Source organism: Phodopus roborovskii, unplaced genomic scaffold (genome assembly GCF_943737965.1).
Source record: "Phodopus roborovskii unplaced genomic scaffold, PHOROB, whole genome shotgun sequence".
NCBI classification, from domain to species: domain Eukaryota; kingdom Metazoa; phylum Chordata; class Mammalia; order Rodentia; family Cricetidae; genus Phodopus; species Phodopus roborovskii.
The window spans coordinates 1100854-1121450 of NW_026126422.1; the positions used below are offsets into that span (position 1 = coordinate 1100854).

The 20597-nt window shown below is 38.4% G+C and overlaps 1 protein-coding gene across 1 annotated transcript in view; it reads right to left on the bottom strand.

Moving 5' to 3' along the window:
- Positions 1-20597, bottom strand: part of Stpg2 (sperm tail PG-rich repeat containing 2) — a 465521-nt gene that overhangs the window by 434882 nt on the left and 10042 nt on the right. Inside the window, exon 5 of the mRNA XM_051185397.1 lies at positions 3585-3697. Coding sequence (XP_051041354.1) covers positions 3585-3697 — 113 coding nt within the window. The remainder of the gene's footprint in view (positions 1-3584; positions 3698-20597) is intronic.

Below are 20597 nucleotides of genomic sequence, written 5' to 3' on the forward strand. Positions count from 1 at the left end.
CAGGCTAAAATGAATGGTTCACAAAACTGAATCAAAAGTTATTAATCTGGGCAAGGGGCTGGTAGTGCCATTCCCTTCAGGGGCCATTTGTTCTTTTGTTTGTTTGTTTTGTTTTTTGTGTTTTTTGTTTGTTTGTTTGTTTGTTTTCAAACCACAACATTCCACTCTTTGGCCCTCAAAGCCTTACAGCCATGTCATCTCTCCATTCCCTTTATTCCTGGAACACAGGACTTGCTCCATTCCACTTCCTGGTGCTCCTGTCTCCTCAAATGGTTTCCCTTGCTCAGCTCACTCCTTTTCATTGTGTATCTTCATCAAAATTGACACTAGTAATAGCACAACAGAGTCTACACTGGCTGTTTTGAGATTTCCTCTGCCAAGCACACTAATCCAAAAATCTTTACCTCAACTTCAGGAAAACTTTTTGGACAAGGGCAAAAGGCAGCCATATTCTTCACCAAACTATCACAGGACCAATTTCTAGGCAACATACTAAAGTTCCTCTCCTATGAAACCTCTTCAGCCAGCTCCCCATAGTTCATATAATTCTCAACTCCACTATCTTCCATGCTACTAGTGAAAGACTTAAACTAGCAAAGAAATGAAATGGAACCCAAATAATTGGAATGCAGGGCAGTCTGACCCAGAAAGCTGACCAAGGCCACTGTGACTTAGTTCCTGGAATTTGGCTAACCACCTGCAACCTTTCCCTTACAAGGCCCTAAGACAGCCAGATACCAAGAATATCCAGATGGGACCTAGAGAAACAAAGAGATAGCTGCAACACCCATTTGCTTAGGCAAGATTGATTAGCACACCCTGAGGTCTGCTGACCTAAATAGTGAGACCATCTAAAAAGGTAAAGACCATGCTAGAGCCCATGACTCTGGTCACATACTCAAAGGGCAGAGGGTCACGGCCCCTCCTTAAGCTTGTGGGTTTTGCCTTTTAAAACACTTGTGCCCAGAGAATGACGCTTCTCTCTAGCCTGCGTGCTGAGGGGGCCGTTTGCAAAAACATTTCCCGTTCATTAAAGCCTTTTGCTTGTTGCATCAACTGGACTGGACACTGAGTTCTTGGGGGAACCGACCGACATGGGGAGACTCCTCATTCTGAGGGTCTTACACTAGCATGGCCCATGAAGCAGCATTTAAAGCATTCAACTACCTTTCTAACACACTCAACTCCTAAAGTCCATCCATATTACAAAAAAAAAGCCATGCTATGGCCTATCACAGCAATATCAAGTATCACCTTCTTTGTTAGGGTTTCTATTGATGAGACAACATTTATAAAGAAAAACATTTCATTGATTTCATTGGGATGGCTTGCTTATAATTCAGATGTTTAGTACATTATCATCATGGTGGGAAGCAAGGCAGCACGCAGGTAGACATGGTGCTAGGAAGGAGCTGAGAGTTCTTACATCCTGACTCACAGGCAACAGGAAATTGTCTGTCTCAAAGTGCATGGCTTGAGCATACATGTGACCTCAAAGCCCTCCTCCACAGTGACACACTTCCTCTAACAAGACCACACCTACTCCAACAGGCCACACCTCCTCATAGTGCCAATCCCTTTGGGTGCTATTTTCTTTCAAATTACCACAGATTACATAAGTAAGTATGCATTTCTAGCACAATTACTAAAAGAATAAAATACAAAGGTATATCTTTCAGATTAGGAGAGAAAAACAAGAATAATGACCTGGTATAAATTTCTCAAAAGAAGCATCAATCTTTATTCTTATTGTATTACTAAATTCAATATTTGGTCAGTGAATGAGCTATAGCCAAGAGTCTAGGCCTCCAACTATGTCCACTGCTAGCATGCAGGTGTGTCTAGGTCTGCATACAGAGTAAATAAAAATAAATAAATAAAAAAAAAACTTCCCAAGAGAAAACTCATGCTGTGAGGAATGAGCCATCAGAGAAGCTGGGATCCAATAAACTAAGAAGAGTAAACCATGACTCAGTGTTGGTAAAAGTACTTGCCACAAGAGCCAATAGTGGAAGGAAAGACTGACTCTGGAAAGTTCTTCTCTGGTGTACATGGGAAGAGGGAAGGCTTACACTATACACACAATTTTTAAGACAAAAAAAAAATCTATAACTAACCATATGGAGCAGAAGCAAATGATGTACCCCCAGCTCTTCACTGGGTCAGAGTTAAGTAGGCTTGTGCTATGGCCTAACCACAGCCCTAACTTTTGTTCCTACCTATTCTATGTTCTTTGCCATGTATGTGTTTAACTAAATCATAGGCTGTGAAAGGGTTTAAAAGTCAGGTATTTTCTTAGGCTGTGAAAGGGTTTAAAAGTCAGGTATTTTCTTAGGCTGTGAAAGGGTTTAAAAGTCAGGTATTTTCTTTGTTCTGGGGGTTTCTCGGAAGGCTTCTCTGGCTACTCTATGCCATCCTATCCATGGCAGCTTTCTCTTTTACTCATACTTTAAGCTATCTCTTTCAGTGAAGCTCTCTAGTGTTCTAAATAGAAGCATCTCTTTGTCTTAAAGTCCTTGTTAACAATGGGTTTAACATAATTACTATGTCCTTGAAATGCTTTCTCATCTCAAGGTCTGATAATGGTTCATGGCCCTTTCTCCTAATAAAGCTACTTCCTGCAGGTAATTTATGTGACAGCTCCTTTTCAAACCAACCACTTCCGCTCATTCTTATATCTAAGAATGGGATGGCCATGAGACTCACTAACTCAGAACATCTTCTCAAATAGTCATCTACTCAGAAGAACAGAGGCAAGCCAAAGGTTGGGGGAGTCTGACCCACCTTCTTTAAGATATTCTAGGATCTGACAGACTTTGAAGACTCCTCAAGGAAGGCCTCACCCTCCCTAGGGAACAGAAAGGGAATGGGATGGGAGTTGGTGGACGGAACAGGGGAGGACAGGAGAGTGCAAGAACTGGGATTGATATGTAAAACAAGCTTGTTTCTAATTTAAATTTTAAAAAATCATTTTTAAAAACTATTCTAGGATCTTTTGTTTATTTTAAATTAAGCACAGTATGTCTTAATGATTAGGTGCATAGGATATGTGCTCAAAGAGGTCTCACTTAAAGTCTAGTTCTAGCATTTTACAGTAATATAAGCTAAAACATAATGCTTATATTCTCTGATGCTTGATTTTTTTCACTAATAAAATAGATAAATAACACTAACTACAAAGGAATTCATGAAGACTAAATGACTATATATATATATATATATATACATATATATATGTATATATACATATATATCAAGAGATATTGTCAAAAGTCAAGCTCATGAGAAGGCAATGGTTTTCTTAAAGATTATTCCAAAATATAATACTTCTTGGAGTTTTCCATACTACTTTTCCTTTCTTAACAGAATAGCCTAGTCTGAACTAGAACAATACAACAGTGCTTAAGATGTCTTTTCCACTCACTCTCCGGCCAAGGTTCCACTGTGTAATCCTTGAGGACCTGATAATCATTATGTATCCAAGGCTAGTCTTGAACTTGCAGCAATCCTCCTACCTTGGCCTCCCAAGTGCAGGAATCACATGTGTGTACCACCATGTCCAATTGCTATTTGTTTTTACTTACTGGATGATATCATACTGTCCAGGACCAGGACCTGAATATTTGAGCAATTCTTGTCTTCCTGTAGCATTGCCAAAATGTACACCTTTGTATTTCAAAGTTGATTTGGGATAATCCTACAATATAGAAAGAAAAAGAAAAAAGAGCATGAGGCAAACTGAGAAACACTGTGAAATTTGACTGAGGTCTAACTACACAGCAAGATATCCTCAGTTTAGAAATGTCCAACAGTAAAATCAGGCATTTATTGAGGGTAGAGCAAAGGGGTTGTCTAGGGAGTCTTCAAGTTGCATAGTAAAAGTCTCAGGATTGGCGCACCTCTGAGCTGAGGGGTATCTATCTTGAGTTGATTGGTCAGTTGCAGCTGCAGAAAGGTTGTTTGTTATACCTAGAATTAATCTGAGGACCATTACTATAGTTACTGCATTCCACTCTTATCATTAAAGTGCATTCAGAACCCACCAACTAACTTCTGATTGGTTCCTTACCACATAGAGGGTATCTGGCAATTTCTTCTCAGTAATTAGAGCAAGGTCAGGGGCTCAGCACATACTGAGTCAGGGGCCTACATCTTGAGGACCTGGGTGAGGGCCTAGGCCCTTCAATGGCAGCTCAAAGCCATCTGTAACTTTAGTTCCTGGGGATCTGATGCTCTCTTATGGCCTCTGTGGGAACTTTACTCATGTGGTACACATATATACAAGCAAGCAAAACAATATATAAATTAGCATAAATAAATCCTATAAGAAATAAACCATTTACGTTTTTTTTAATAAAAAGGCTACCATAAATGCCCTTCCTGGATAGTGAGATCAACAACTAACTTATCCACCATTATGAGCCCTCATCTAGTACCTGTTGAAAACAGAAGCAAACACCCCTAACTAAACACTGAGTCGAACTAGAATCCAGATGCAGAGGGAGAGGACAAGACTAGGTTGCAGAAACACAAAGAGACAGCTGACCTGGACAAGGAGGAGCTAACGGGCCCCCAGACTGATAGCTGGGAAGCCAGCATGGGACTGACTCAGACCCCCTGAATATGGGTCTCAGCCAGAAGGACTGAGCAGTCTAAGGAACCTCAGACAGTGGAACCAGGATGCATTCCTGGTGCACAAAAGGACCTTGCAGACACATCCACCACCTAGAGACAGGAGAGAAGTCCTAGACCCTACTTCAAATGACTTGACAGATTTACATGACCCCATCTGGATGGCATTGCCCTACATGTGGAATCGGGGTGGGGGATGAGGGGGGAGGGTGGTCAGGGTGCATGTGAGGGGGGCAGAGAGGGTAAGAGGGAGTGAGGGAGGGAGGAAACGAGGAAGGGAGGGAGAGGGAACTGGGATTGACATGTAAAATAATAAATAAATAAATAAATAAATAAATAAATAAATAACTTTTAACAGAAGATAGAAGATAAACTCTAGATTGCTTATTGTTGATTCATCTGAAAAGCTGTTTTTGTAAACTATGGGCATCTTGTTTTATGTATTTGTTGTTATGCCTACATGCATGACTGTGTACCACATGAATGAAGTTCTGGAGGAACCAAAAAAGACACTGGATCCCCTGGAGCTGGAACTATAGTTATAGATGACTGTGAGTTGCCCTATGAGTACTGGGAATTGAAAGAACAGGCAGTGCTCTTAACCACTGAGCCATCTCTCCAGACCATAAAATAGTTTACATAAGCTTGAATTACTAAACCATTACTATATATTGAATAAAATCCCTGTAACATGTAGTTTAGCTGCATAAACAATGTATCAAGTAGTCTAGGTGACTTAAAAGCACATTGTAATAAATGATCAATTATCATTAAAAACATAATCAATGCAACAAATAGAAATGTTAGCATCACAAAGTACAATTTGAGTTCAAACTCCTATCTATTGTCCCTCACCTAGACTTCAAGGGTTGTATAAAACAGACACATTAAAGGATCCCTGGAGCATGCACACGGCCCCACTGCTTGTGAAAAAAGCTGCAACTGAGCTCTGCTAACATTTCAGAAAGGGGAAGCTGGAGATGATGGTGGACTCTTTGGTAATGAATAGGCAGTGATTTCTAGTGAGAGACACAACATTCAAAAACTTTGGGATACTGTGACAAAATCCAAAGAGAAGCCACTGCATCTGGACCTAAAAGCTGAGTGTGGGAAAATGGAATTACCAGCTGTTGTCTGGCGGTTTCCTCTGAGATTAAAATCTTTCATCTTAGAGAAAAACTTGTTAAGAAGCAGGATGTTAAAGGAGAGCTACAACAGCAGGGTGCTCTAAGGAGGAAGCTTGTAAAGACACAGGATATGAAAAGTAAGACAACAACAGGATGTTCTAACATTCCATCCTGCAGGGAAGCTCATTAAGCTCAGGAAGTAAACAACTCCATAGCTTTGGGAAGTCACTGAAACTGAACAGACTCACTGGGTCCCTCCTTTCCCGAGTGAAGATAAGCAGAGAGGACTGCTGAGAGATGCTCTTGGGCAAGCTGTGCCGCCTGGAACAGACAGAGATTAAACAAACCACCCAGAAGAAACAGACTAATAGAGCTGACTGGAGGAGGGCAGAGACCAGAAGAATGCCTGAAACAGCTTAGGTCAGCTAAGCTGGCTGCCTGAGTCACTCTCCAACCTGTTAAACTGCCTCCAGGCTGGCAGTGAACTCCAGGTTGCATGAGCTGTCACCTATGTTGGGGGGTGGGGGTGTCTTTTGGTGATGCACTTGTCTTTGAACCAGTTTTACTCCTGTGGATAACCCCTCACCCATACACACCTGTGACTAACCTCAATAAAACTCATTGATTCACATTAGACTTCAGTAGTATCTGTACTTTGGCCTGTTGTTGATTACTTGTCTGAGGTGGATAAATGTTTGTTTCCATCACCCCAGGAATAGTGTCACACAACAGTTACATTCAGGCAGGATTCCGGTGTGTTTGTTGATGTCTTCCATCGAAAAGGGGCAAATCACTTGGAAGATGAGTATGAAAACTAACACTGGGAATTAACTAATAATGATGACCTAACTAATAAAATCTTAAAATTAAAGCAATAGCAATGCCAAATACTGAGTATTTTCTGATGATTGGATTTGCATTCCTCAGTGGATTAATACCTTTATCTTATAAAAGGAAAGAAATAAAATAACTTATTTTATTATCAAGGTGAAACTGACCTGAAAGGCTACTTCCTTGAGGAACTAGCTTTCAGAGTATCAGAATACACTATGCCAGCTGCTGATGGAAAACAGTCCTACCCAGCCCTAAAACAAACAAGCACTAGCCAGCCCAGTAAGACATGTCTAGCAGTCCACCAGTGACACTTTTATCTGGAGTAACTCATCCCTGGTACTGTAAATCCAGTCCACTACTCATGGCTGGAGAGGCTGTGGACTCTAGGGGAGAACGCTCTACTGTCTTGTCATTTTCCTAAGCCAATATAATTGCTAACTATATTACAAATGTTTTCCCTTATATCCCCAAGAAAGTATGGCTCTTATCCCTTATCAAAATTTCTTTTTGCAGCAAATAGAGGATAATACAGAGATTCTAAAATGGTCAAGATCAGAATATAAATTATTGTGGGGTGTCTAGCCACAACTGATACATTTACAACACAACCCTGATTCTAAGGCTCAAGGAGAATCCAGGAAGAGGGGGCAGAAAGATAGTTAAAGTCAGAAATCAGAATACCTGCTACCAAATAGTGCCTTCTAGACCTGGCAGGGAGCTCACACTCACAAAATCTGCCAAGACTTTCACAATGGCCACACAAGCTGACATGCCAGTGTGAACAGGAAAACTTCACAAGGTCCCAACCCAAAGTAGTCATATCTAAGTACATCTACTCATAAGTAACACTAAATGGATTCAATAGCTGAGTGTGCGTGTATGTGTGCATGTGCATGCATGCATGTGTGTGTATATATAACGAAAACAGATGTGTGTGTGCTCGCACATATGACAAAAAAAGGTCCTGAGTTTGAGAGGAATTGGTGGGACTGATGGGGAAGTTAGAAGAGAGAGAAGGAAGGGTGGAAAAGATGTGAATACAATGCTACTTCATTAAATACTCAAATACTTTAGAACAAAAAAGAACTTTTTCTCAAGCATTGACAAAAAATTGTCAAACATGGTAGGGCACACCTTCATCCCAGCACTCAGGAGGCAAAGGTAAGTAAATCTTTAAAGTTAAATGCCAAGCAGAAAAACATACTGAGACCCTGTCTTAAAATTATAAAAAAAAGAATTGATAAAAGTCAGTGCTATTTTGGAACACCTTGTAATAAAGCATAATATCAAATATATATAAAATGGGGATTGTCATAGCAGTGATAGATGACACTGGTTGTAATGGTCAGCAGAAATACCACTTGGCAAAGACTGTAGTGTCTGGTGGATGGAACTATGTTCAGTGTAAACAGACTTACACAGGAAACATAGAAGAGAGTCTCCAAAGACTTCAGAAACACCCCAGAAAGCAAACGCTATAGAAGGCTAGAGGTACTCTACCAAGATTTAAAAAAGAAAAGATGAAACACTGATGTCTGAAGGGTAAATACTATTGTCTGTTGTTATTGTATTTTTTTAGGAAATGTTATATTATATAAACAAAAGGATTTAGCCTTATTTCTTCTAGAATGTTTTTAATATTCTATATGTCTCAGTGTGTTTGGATTACTGAGCTATAGATACCTTATGAATTATAACACAAAGAGACAGTTTTCTCTTCACTGTGGGCATTCAGCTTTAACACCATGAGTGATGGGTGAATCAGTCCCATAAAGCATTACATCAAAAGAAGATATATTGTTATTATTGTCATTACAAGTAAGGGTTCCAATTGATATATGAAGATGAATCTCAGCCTCTTATCAGATCCTTCAAAGAAAAGTCTATGAACAAAGTGAAAGAGCTGTCTACCAAACTCTGTAAGTGTGTGTGTGTGTGTGTGTGTGTGTGTGTGTGTGTGTGTGTGTGTTTCCATGTTATGGGACTCCTAAGGATAGCAAAAAAGAAAATTAGAAAACCTAACACAAAAGGAAATAAGAAAAGGTATCTAAAGTTCTTAAACAAAAGAGGTTACATGAATTATTTTCCAGGTTCTTCAAAATGACTTGCTGATGGCTGTATTCTCAAAAACTAAGGTCTACTCTTTAACTAAAATCTGGAGCTTTTACTTGAAAATATTTATTTTAACCCATGACAAACTCCATACGTGTGAGGTAACCTTCACTTTTCACCTGGAGGAAGTGCTTGATAGTGTATCCTAGACAACATCCCTTTGAGGTTATTAAAAGAGGTCACTTAAACAGAAGGAAGAGTCTAATACTGTGACAGGTATTCTGATAGCTACCATGACTCTTGAGAAACCTAGAAGTAGATATGCTGTACACAGGATGGTCTGGATACAAGGCAGGGTAGAAACCAAAGTTGAAAATACAGGGTAAGTTCTGATAGCCAAAAAAACATTTTCCACTGATGTTGCATTTTAATTTTAATTAAAAATGAAGTAGGACTTCATAATCATGCAGACATGTCCTAGTAATAATCCAACCATATGACCATGTTGAATATCTTAGATATTTGTGATGCACACAGCAATGTAACTAATAAATTTACTCTAGACTATAAATTTGTAAAAAAAGAAAACCAAAAGCTTTTATATCACATTTTTTAACCTTACAAAGATCCTAAGTCAGGTGAAGTAGCACACACCTGAGATGCAAAGATGGGCAGGTCTGTGTGAGTCTGATGATAGCCTAACCGACAAAGCTAACCACCAGGCCATTCAGGGCTACACAGTCAGACCCTGTCTAAAAAAGATCATGTTAACCACCACCCCTCTATGTTTGAGATTGAGTCCAGGTCCTTCAATGTGCTACATAAGTGTTCAATCACTGAACTATACACCTAACAAACAATTATTTTCATACAACTTAGGACCTTGAGTAGAACTGTATCTAAGAAGCATTCCTCAATAAATTTTCATTGCGAAGATTTTTATGGTTCAAACATGGAATAATTCAAAATGAAATCCTTTATACATGCATACATACAAATACATGTGAATAAACACACAGGCACACACAAAATTTAAGACATTAGCAAAATTATTTTCCTGTATGAATAATAAAAAGCATTTAAACCATGTGAACTAACAACTAACAATGTAGCTCACTAACTTCTATAGGATTCGGGTAAATGTTCAATCTCCAACTTAAAAGGCTTAAAAAAAAAAACAAGCATAAATTGATGCACATTCACATGAGCTTTTTTTGTTAAGAATTGTTGCCAATGTCAGTTTCAAGGTCACTGTCACTGTGGATAGTTATTAACAAATAAAATATGACTTAATTGAAGCAAACTCAGCATGGAGCTGTAGCACTTTAAGTGAATGCTGTAATAAAATTTGAAAAAGAGTTACTGACTGCCACTTTGACTGACAATTAAATGAATAAAGAGGAGACTGTGTAACTTTTACCCCTCATCTTTCTATCATTAAATATGGAAATAGGCTTGTGAAGAATTAGAAGTCTCGAGGTGCATCGGTTTAAGCACTAATGGGATGCGTTGTGGCAGCTCAGAGGTCAGCATCTTGATTTCAGTTCAGTTTCCTTGTGGAAAAAAATCTAGCCATACATGTCTAGCTGTTATTTAGAAATAAGAGCAGCTGTATTTTATCTTTCAAAATGTTATACTAAATAAACTTTATACCGAACTTCTCTGAAGATGAACTTAGCTGAAATATATCATTTGTTGGCTATAAAACAATTCTATATTTAAGCTTTACCATATACTTTCAGTAGACATGACTTATTCAATAGAAAAATCCATAATAATTACCCATGTATTATATTTTTTGTTAATGTTTCATTGTATTCCCATCTGCACAGTGATGTTAAATACAGTACTATCCCCAAAAGCAAAATAGAGCTACAAAAAAATAATCAGAAATTTAGGTATGATTTGATTGAGCGTTACTTCAGGATCTGTTTTCTGCCGAAGCAGGAAGAACTGAGACCTTCTGCTACCAACCTTTGAACCCAGTCTCAAATTCAACATGCAGATTTCACAGACTATCACATTCGATTGCAACTAAGCTTCATAATTCTGCCTAAATACAGAAAAGGATGACTTTAATTCATGTGTAAACCTATGCTTGTATATGGCTTGCTTAATTAAATTAATATTTGTACTTGTAGACCAAATATTAGTGGGATTAACTTGAGAATTACTAAAATAGGTCATCTACTAAAATGGGCCTATTTATGATCTATTATGACATAATAATTTTCTTATGTTTTCTACAAATAAATTGGCTAGAAATAAAGCTTATATGTCAATATATTGCTCATTCATGTGAAAAAAAGGTTATGAATCTAGGGAAGCTTAGAAGCATTAATTATTTTGTTCTGTTAATATATGACAAATTATTATAGAAGTAACTTAAATAGAAAATATAATTTTAAGGCAAAATTTTATCTCAATATTTAAAAGTAATCAGAAAATCATTTAAGGCCAATGATCTATGACTTCTACAAAAAATAAATATTAATTGAAGTATACTATAGGTTTTCCCCAAGATGTTTAGGATAAGACAACTAAGCACAAAGAAGTTAAGAAAATTAGCAATGAGCAAATAGCTATCAAGCAGTGGAGTCAATAAACAAACTTAGGTATCCTAACACTCTTATCTTGTCCTTCACTTTATAGAGAATATCCTCTTGATGGATGAAGGGACCTCTATCAAGGTCATTGCATAATTTAAAAATCTATGTCTGTGACTGACTAGACATATCTTAGCCAATCATGTATGATACATGCCACTGTCTATACATGGAAAATGACTGATTTGGGGTTTTTTATTGGCAAGTAATAAAGTATTCAAGGCTTGGAAACCAAAAAGAGCATGCAGAGCTAGAGAAGAGATCTTGAAACAGTCCACATGACCAGAAAGAAGTGTGGATCCTCAGGATGAAAGCCTCCATCCATTTACCCTACCTCCATTTACCATAGTCTGGTTCTTCAGAGTTTTTTGTGTAAAGCAGTTCACTGAGCCTCAAAGGTCCACTGACTGCTTACATTTGGACCCAAGATGTCATTTCTAATATGATCTACAATCAATAAAAATCGAAGATTTAATAAATCAAAAGTTAAGTAACAATCCCTTATTTGTCTTATCTTTGTCCTTTAATACTTTGAGTGAATTTTAGTTATTTATCTAACAACCTCCCAAATCTTTCTAGGAAATATATAGCAGTAAATTCTTTTAGTTTCCATTCATCTGGGAAAATCTTTGTTTAGTTTTGTTTTTTCTTTAATTTTAACAGTCTGACAAACTGCAGGAATTCTTTTGAAAATCTTTTTACGTCAGCATATAAAAATATTTCATCTTTATGCATAGGCATTAGTACTTTCAATGTAATTGGTCCCATAATCTCATAGGGAGTGACACTATTAAGAGGTGTGGCTTTGTTGGAGTGGGTATGGCCTTGTTGGAGAAAGTCTGTCACTATGGGGATGAGCTTGGAGGTTCCCTATGCTCAGGACACCACCCAGTGTCTCAGTTGACTTCATATTGCTTCAAAGATGTAGGACTCTCATCTACCTCTCCAGTACCATGTCTGCCTGCAGGCCAGCATGCTCCCCACCAAGATGATAATGCTGCACTAAATCTCCAAAACTGTAAGCAACCCCCCCCCCTCATTAAATGTCTCCTTTTTAAGAATTAGCATGGTCATGCAATAAAAACCCTAAATAAGAAGTTCATACCAAGCACTTGGGTATTGCTGTAATAGGCCTGACCAAGCTTTTGTTTGGAGGAAAAAAGATTTACATACTTTGGGTTTGGAAAGCAGTAGAATGTTTTAAGCACTGCTTGATTTTAGAGTGGATTATAGTTAAGAGATTGCATGAATCTCAGAAGAGATTTTGCATGTTGAGACTGTGATAGACTATGGGCTTTTGAAGTTGGGCTAAATGATTTTTGCATTATGATATTGTTACAATCTTATGTGGGCCAAGGACTGGAATGTGGTAGTTTGAATGTAACTGGCCCTATAATTTCATATGGAGTGGCACTATTAGGAGTTGTCACTTTGTCAGAGTGGGTTGAAAGTGGTGTGTCACTGTGGGGATGAGCTTTGAGGTTTCCTATGCTCAGGATACCACCCAGTGTCTCAGTTCACTTCCTGTTGTCTGCAAGATATAGGACTCTCAGCTACTTCTCCAGCATCATATCTGCCTGCATATAGCAATGCTCCCCACCATGATAACAGGCTGAACCTCTGAAACTGTAAGGGAGCCACCCCAATTAAACATTTTCTTTATCAGAGTTGCTGTGGTCATGGAGTCTCTTCACAGCAATAAAACCCTAAGACAGGAGTCATTAAATTTTTTCTCATTTGTTCCCCTCCCCACTACATTCTCCTCTAGCTGGTTCCCTTCCAGATTTGTTCCTCATAAACTTTTCTATTGCAAGCATGAAATTACCCTCTATTATTTCCACTCCCTTAACCAGACCTCCTCTCTGGGTTTGTAAACTTCTGTTGTAGAACACTGTCCTTTAAAATTTCCTTATAATGCATGTAATTATATTTTCATATTCTAGCATTTGGTATGATAATAGCCACTACCCCCACACATGCACGAGAGTCATAGACTAACAAAAATGAATACAAAAGGACTGTTGCCCTTGGATGCTTTCTAAAAGTTGGAGGTAAGTCATGATTGCTGAAGACACCATGCACTTAGGACACAGGATTTGGAGTATTGGCACTACAAGTGACTGAAAAGCTTCCTCCTGAAGATTAGTTTTCATGATATGAGAAAAATGATATGCAAGATGTCAAGAGAGAGAATCAATCAACAGTCCTACCCAGCTGTCATTCCTCTGAAGGACAATGACCAGGATGGCAAGATACCACTAAAAGTACAACATGGTACTTACATCTTGTTGATAACCAATAGCTCTTAAATTGGATGAAAGTCTCACTTAACAAGAGGGAAGTTATGCCTGGTATTACAAACATAGCCAACCATGTGGCTAGTGAGGCCATGGATCCTAGAAGAGACCCTACTACTACCACTTACCTAAACTAGTATAACTCTGAACTGATTCTACATATTTATCCTAGAACCCACAGAAAAGGATAGATCTCACCCTTATTAAAGAATCTTTTTACAGCAGAAAAAAAAATCATTACAGAAAGCCACAACTGCTTAAAATGAAAAAAAAAAAAAAAAAAAAAACAATGCCTAGTCCCAAGTGACATATTTACCACAAAATCCTCTACCCAAGGCAGGAGTCGGAGAACAAGGAAATCTGCTGTGAGATTGTGACTTCTAGCTATGACAGGGAAGCAGTATCTATAAAACCTCAACGGCATGGCTTCCTGAACAAGAAGTGAACAATTCCAATGCCAATTGACATCCCAACATAGATAAGGGAAAACTCATGGGGCCCCAACCAGAGATGATGAGATACAGGCAATTAACAACTGCTGAGAGAGGAAGAAATAGTCTTCTCCAGGGCCTAGAAACATATACATGCAAGTAACACTAAGTGAATCCAGGTGGTTATATTTATATGTTTATTCAGTTATATGTATATGTAACAATGGTTAAAGAAGATGTGCATTCCGGGGAACACAGTTAGGAGGGAGAAGGAAAATAATTATATTTTAACTAAAAATTTAAAAAAATTCATTGTATGAAATTCCTAAAAATTAAAATATAAAATAAATATGGCTGAGCAATCATATGTGAAGGATTTCAAGTTCTTTGGGTACATGACAAGTAATGACACAGCTGGGTCACATGTTTTTAACTTTGTGAGGTTCTCCACATTGATTTCTAGAGGGGCTGCATGGGTTTGCAATACCACCAATACCACATTCCCTCCAGCATCTATCTGTTGTCTATTGTCCAACTGATGTCTGCCATTCTGACTCAAGTAAAATTAAAAACTCAAAGCTGTTTTAACACACATTTTTCCCTAATTACTAGAGATAAAAAACATTTTTGGGATATCTCTTAGCAGATTTTTTTCTCCTTTTGAGAACCTTGTTTGGGTTCCATGCCAATCTTACTAACAGGTCGTTTTGGCTCTTTGTGTTTTGAGGTATTTATATATTTCAGATATTAATCCTATGTCAGATGTATAGCCAGCAGAGTCTCTCCCATCCTTTGACATTCCTCATCACCCAGTTGATTTTAGTTTTATGAAATCCCACCTGTCAATTGTTGGACTTAGTTCTTAGGCAAATGGAGTCCTAGTCAGGAAGTTCTTTGTTAAGAAACGCCTATATCCCCTAAGGTGATACAGTTTTTTTGGGGGGTTTGGAGTTTCCCATTTAGGTCTTTGGTCGATTTGGAGTTAGTTTTTGTGAAAGGTGATAGAGATGGACCTTATTTGATTCTTCTGCATGTAGAAGAATCATGTGAACTGCATGGTGGACATCCCACTTCCCAGGAGCATTTGTCAAAGATGCTTTCTTTTCTCCAGAGAGAAGGAAGGTGCTCCTTCTGGCAGAGGGAACTAGTTTCCTTTGAATCTAACATTTCAGTCTTATTGCAAGGATAAAGGCAACGTCCTCTTTTCTGTAACTGTTTATCAGAGGAAAATAAGATGCCATTGTCAGGACCCAGGAAAGCTAATCAAAGGCTGGGTGGGGATTCAGGCAATTGGGGTTGGAGGGCATTCATCAGAATGGACTCAACCTGAAGAGAAAGGAAACAATCACATTGGCTAGACGAATTTACATCAGCTTTCAGAAAGATCACAGAGTTTTGGTTTTGTAGGACCACCTAGGGCTGGTGTGACATAAATCACTTTGGAGAAGTTTGCAGTCCACAGCTGATTCCTAGAAATCTGCTGGGACAGACATAGACTGTGGACAGACGTTAAAGCTAAGGAACTTAGGGTAAAACTTTAGATTTGAAACTTTGAGGCCTGTGGTCCTGGTAAGACCAGGGGAAAGAGAAAGTACACCTTCAGAGATAGACAGTACACAGCGAAGCTTAAGCTGTTGCAGCCATGACAGGAGTACTAATCTGAAGTTCATTTGACCTGTAACTGGTGGATCCAAGTCATGACTTTTTAAAGCTTACATGATTTTTCCAAAATTCACAAAAAAGATAAAAGTTTTAGATATATTAGCATGATCACTGGCTGTAATCTACATCAAAATCCTCACTGTAGAGGAAAAAAAAATAAAACAGTTCACAAGTGTCTGTAAACAGCTGGAGTAGGCTCACACCTTTTAGGCATAGCAAAAGTTTTGGGACCTCACCCCCAAAAAATATATTCTGTGTTAAAAACATGAGTATTCTTTCTTTGGTTCGTAGTGATGATGATAATAGTATCCAGTATTTTACCAAGGCTAAATTAAAATTTTATTAGAACTCTACTGATTCACATGTTAATACTCTGATCCTTTGACATCTTAACATCATGTATTATCTTTTATAATGTAAAACCTGTCAGCAAAGCCTAGCTTTCATATATGAAATGGACTGACCCGGCAGCTACTGCTAAACTGAAAAAGATAGCTATCCATTAACACCACCAAGACCTGAAAATAAATTTGAACAGAAAGTACAAAACAAATGACCTTTGTATCAATCAAAATGGCAAATGCTTTGGAATAATCCTCTTTGTACACTGTGAATATGTGTTACTTTCATTGGTTTAATAAAGAGCTGATTAGACAATAGCTAACCAGGAAGAGTTAGAAGGAAGAACCAAACAGAGAGGAAGCTAGGAGAGAGGGCAACATCGCTAGGAGTCATGAGCCAGGACAGAGGAAGCAGATGAACATGCTGTTCTGAAAAGGGTACTGCCACATGGTAGAATATAGATAAGAAATATGGGTTAATTTAAGATGTAAGAGCTAGCTAGTAACGAGCCTAAGCTATGGGCCAAGCATTTATAGTTAATAATAAGCCAGAGACCCTGACAAAAACCCCTACCTACAGCAGAGACTTACCAGCTACCTGGAACTCACTGGATGGTTACCCTAGGTTTCTCCGTGGTGATCTTGTTGATCTCTGGGAGCAGAGTTCCCAGGACAGCACCAGGGCAGCATTAGTCTTCAGACATTACATAGGACAACATTAACTCTTTGACTGCCATACAGGGCACCATCAGCCTTTGTCTGCCAGACCCAGAAAGAGACTTTCCTGTAGATGAGGAACTTGAGAGACTGGCACCTTGGGTGAGGCAAAATGAGGAAGTCGATAATCTGATGGACTGTTCGTCCATACTTTGGCAGGGTCCTAGCAGTAAGTAAGGCATGGTGCAGTTTTTCCCTGTGGTTGGCATTACCATAATCCAGGTGGGGCTGTTAGGAGCTAGAATTCTTGTCTATCACGGGAAGCCTTTTTGCTAACTGAATGTTTTAAATACCATATTCAGCGGGTCTCTGAAGTTTTTAAAGGTTTATCTATTAAGTATGCCTGATTTTAAAGAAATTTTACTTGTTTTTAGTTACTTGTTTAGTTGTTTTAGGCTTAACCTTGAAAACATACTTTAAAAAGCTACATAAAGCTTTCACCTACCAATGAATTACATTTGTACTTGGCATGACTACAAACATAGTTCTAAATACATTAACATTTCTGATCATTTATAAAGTGACTTACAATTAAATTCTTTGTCCTAATTATCTTTAACACTTTACAGCAAGTTAGCAGCTTTTACAAGGCTAGGATTTTACAGTTTATCCCTGTTAAATTAACCTTTCTTGCTCAGAATTTACAGGATATCCCCATCTGCCAACAAAAACACAATGCTCTTACAGATCCTCAGAGAAAGAAAGTTTACATTTCAGCACAAGAGTTTTGAATAACCATGACCTTGAATGAGGGAACATTTTTATACACATCCTAATTTTTTATATAAATCCTTTTAATTAATAAAATTAAGTAACATGAGACATAATAGTAACAAATAAATTTACCATTTGTTGTATGAAAATTTTCCTAAGGGGCAGTGTATAGTATCTGGGCCTTTACTTAGCTAAGGGGCAGTGTATAGTATCTGGAGCTTTACTTAGCTAAGGGGCAGTGTATAGTATCTGGAGCTTTACTTAGCTAAGGGGCAGTGTATGGTATCTGGAGCTTTACTTAGTATTATAAGAGCTTTCCCATCGCCACATAGGTGAACCCCTTCATATTGTTAGTATTCTCTACACATTTTAACCATATGCAGTAAGTTTATAGATCATAAGCTGTATACCTGTATATAATAGTCTTACAAATCTTAAGTTAAATTTATATTTTAGCAAAAGTTTTAGTTAAATAAAACCAAGAAAAGGAATATGAGATAAACAACAGTTATTTATATTGGGAATAGTCTGCTTTTTAACTGTTTTAAAGCACATACTATCTTTTCCTAGATTGTTCTCTCTCTCTCTCTCTCTGTCTCTCTCTCTCTCTCTGTGTGTGTGTGTGTGTGTGTGTGTGTGTGTGTGTGTGTGTGTGTGTGTGTGTGTGTGTGTGTGTCACTCTGTCCTGGTGTCAGTTGCCTTTTAACCTATGACAGAAATTTGAAGAAACCTTTTAAAAAAGCATGCTTGAGTCAGAAGAGTAAAGACCATGACCCAACTCCAGAGCCAGCTTTTTAATGGAGTGGAACAGCATAAAATAATGTTATCCACACCTAAAAGGCACTGGAATCCCTGAAAAACTCAACAAATCAGCCAAAGGGATGAATGAGAGCAAAAACAAAGAAAGCTCAGAGAGAAGAGATTTCACAGGACTTAAATAGCAGGGTTCATTGAGGTGATGAGAAGGGCAGAGACTGAGCAAGCTCCAGGAGCAAGCTGAGAGACAGGACTCCAACAAAAATAAAACACAAAGAGTAATAATAATCGGACAAGCGAAGGCTGGCTACCATGTTCTCATTCACCCAACACAGCAGACTGACAACAGAGGGTGTCCCATGGTAGGGAGTCACCTGACCCAAATGTCAATCCACTGAGAACATGTAACCCTGGACGTAAGATCATGTCTGATCACCCAGAAGTTACCCAGAAGAACACATTCACCAGAATTCCGAAGACTAGACAATACAAATTAAGACATCCATTAAGGAGAGAACAGATCTGCAACAAGCCCCCAAATGTTGTAGTCAGACTGTTCTCACCCAAGAGAAGGAGTCCAGGACAAGCTCTTCATTAAGTTTTCATTGAGGCACACACACTGGCCTGGGGCACACACTCTTGTGGCCATCAGTAAAAAGAGGTGGCCCTGAGCAGAGTAAGCAAGGTGTTCATAAGGTAAAATCTGCAAGTATGGCACATCCCTTCAATGCCATCGTGATGGCTATTAGTACACAATGTAGGATATGAATTTTTACTGAGAATGGGGCACAGATTTACACTCTGGTGTTTCTGTCTCAGCAGAGAGCAGAGAGCCTGGTTATTTCAGAAGCAGAACAATGCAGGTTTGCAAAAATTCCTTACATGCCTGAGGCCAGTCTGAACTCAGCCCTAGCGTGAGGCTGGATCAGGATTTAGCACATATGGGTTTCTTTTCCACTTCACTAGTACTTTGCTAAAAGCATTAATTTAGAAGAACAGCTTTCTGGAAGACCTTTAGGTTTTCTAAGGAAAGGACCTTGTCATTTCCACACAGCAATAATTTGACTCCTTACATTCTTATTTGGATCCCTTTTCTCTCTTTCCTGGTCTTGTTTTGAGTAAGATATTGAACACTATATTGAATAAGAGTGGAGAGTAGAAATACTTGTCTTATTCCATATTTGAAAGGAAAGGCTCTCACTGTCCACTTTTAGTACAACATTATATATAGGACGTTTGTTTGTTTGGTTTGGTTTGGGTTTTTGGGGGGTTTTTTGTTGTTATAGATAGCTTTTATTTTATGGAGTACTTGGAGAAATATTTGAACTTCTATAAAGGGTTTCGAGGATTCAACAGGGAACATATCTGGACCCTGACTTTTCTTGGTTAAGGGGGTTGGGGAAGTATAGTTGTTGATGATGGTGGTGTTCAAATCTTATTTACTGCCTTTTAAAGCTAGGGTTTCTGTTGCTATGAAGAGCTGCTATGACCACAGCAACTTTTATAAAGGAAAACATTTCATTATGGCTGGCTTAAAGTTTCAGAATTTTAGTCAATTATCGCTATGGCTTGAAGCACAGCAACATGCAGGTAGACATGGTGCTGGAGAGGTACCTCAGAGTCCTATATCTTGATCTACAGGCAACAGGAAGTAAACTGTCTTCAACTGGGCATAACTTGAGCATTTGAAACCTTGGAGGTCACCCCCAAGTGACACACTTCCTCCAACAAGACCCCACCTTCTAATCATGCTATTCCCAATAGGCCAAATATTCAAAAACAAGTCTATGGGGGGCACACCTATTCAAACCACACTATCATAGGTCTTCTAGCTTGTTTGTATCATTCTGATTTAATTTTGGTAGCTCATATGTGTCTAGGCATTTATTTCTTCAGTGTTTTCTAGGTTTCCTTAAGTAGAACTGAGCCTGCTCTTTCTTTCTTTCTTTCTTCCTTCCTTCCTTTCTTTCTCTATTTCTTTCTTCCTTCTTTTCTTGATTCTTGGGGGATTTCACATTATGCACCCTGATCATACTTATTTCCCAGTCCTTCCATGTCTATCCCCCTTCCCTTGTGACCCCACCAAGAGAAAATTCAGTTTGTATCATCCATACATTCACTGGAGCATGGTCAAACTCTCAGTGGCCTGTCCCTTAGGTAGAACTGCCATTTCTCTTCCACAGCCCTGAAAGAAGTCATCAATTGTGCAGTGCTAACTTCAGTATCCTTATCATACTCCTTAAGAGTGCTCATCAATGACTTCCTATCTAGCAAAGCCATAAAAGTACAGTGCTATCAGAGTACATTGTCACTGAGTAAAACACCCTCAATGTTTACATTTGTTCTATGCATTTAAGAATAAATCATATGCTTTAACTGGCTGAATGAAATTTTGACAACTTACTGTTTTGAAAGTTAAAATCTCCAT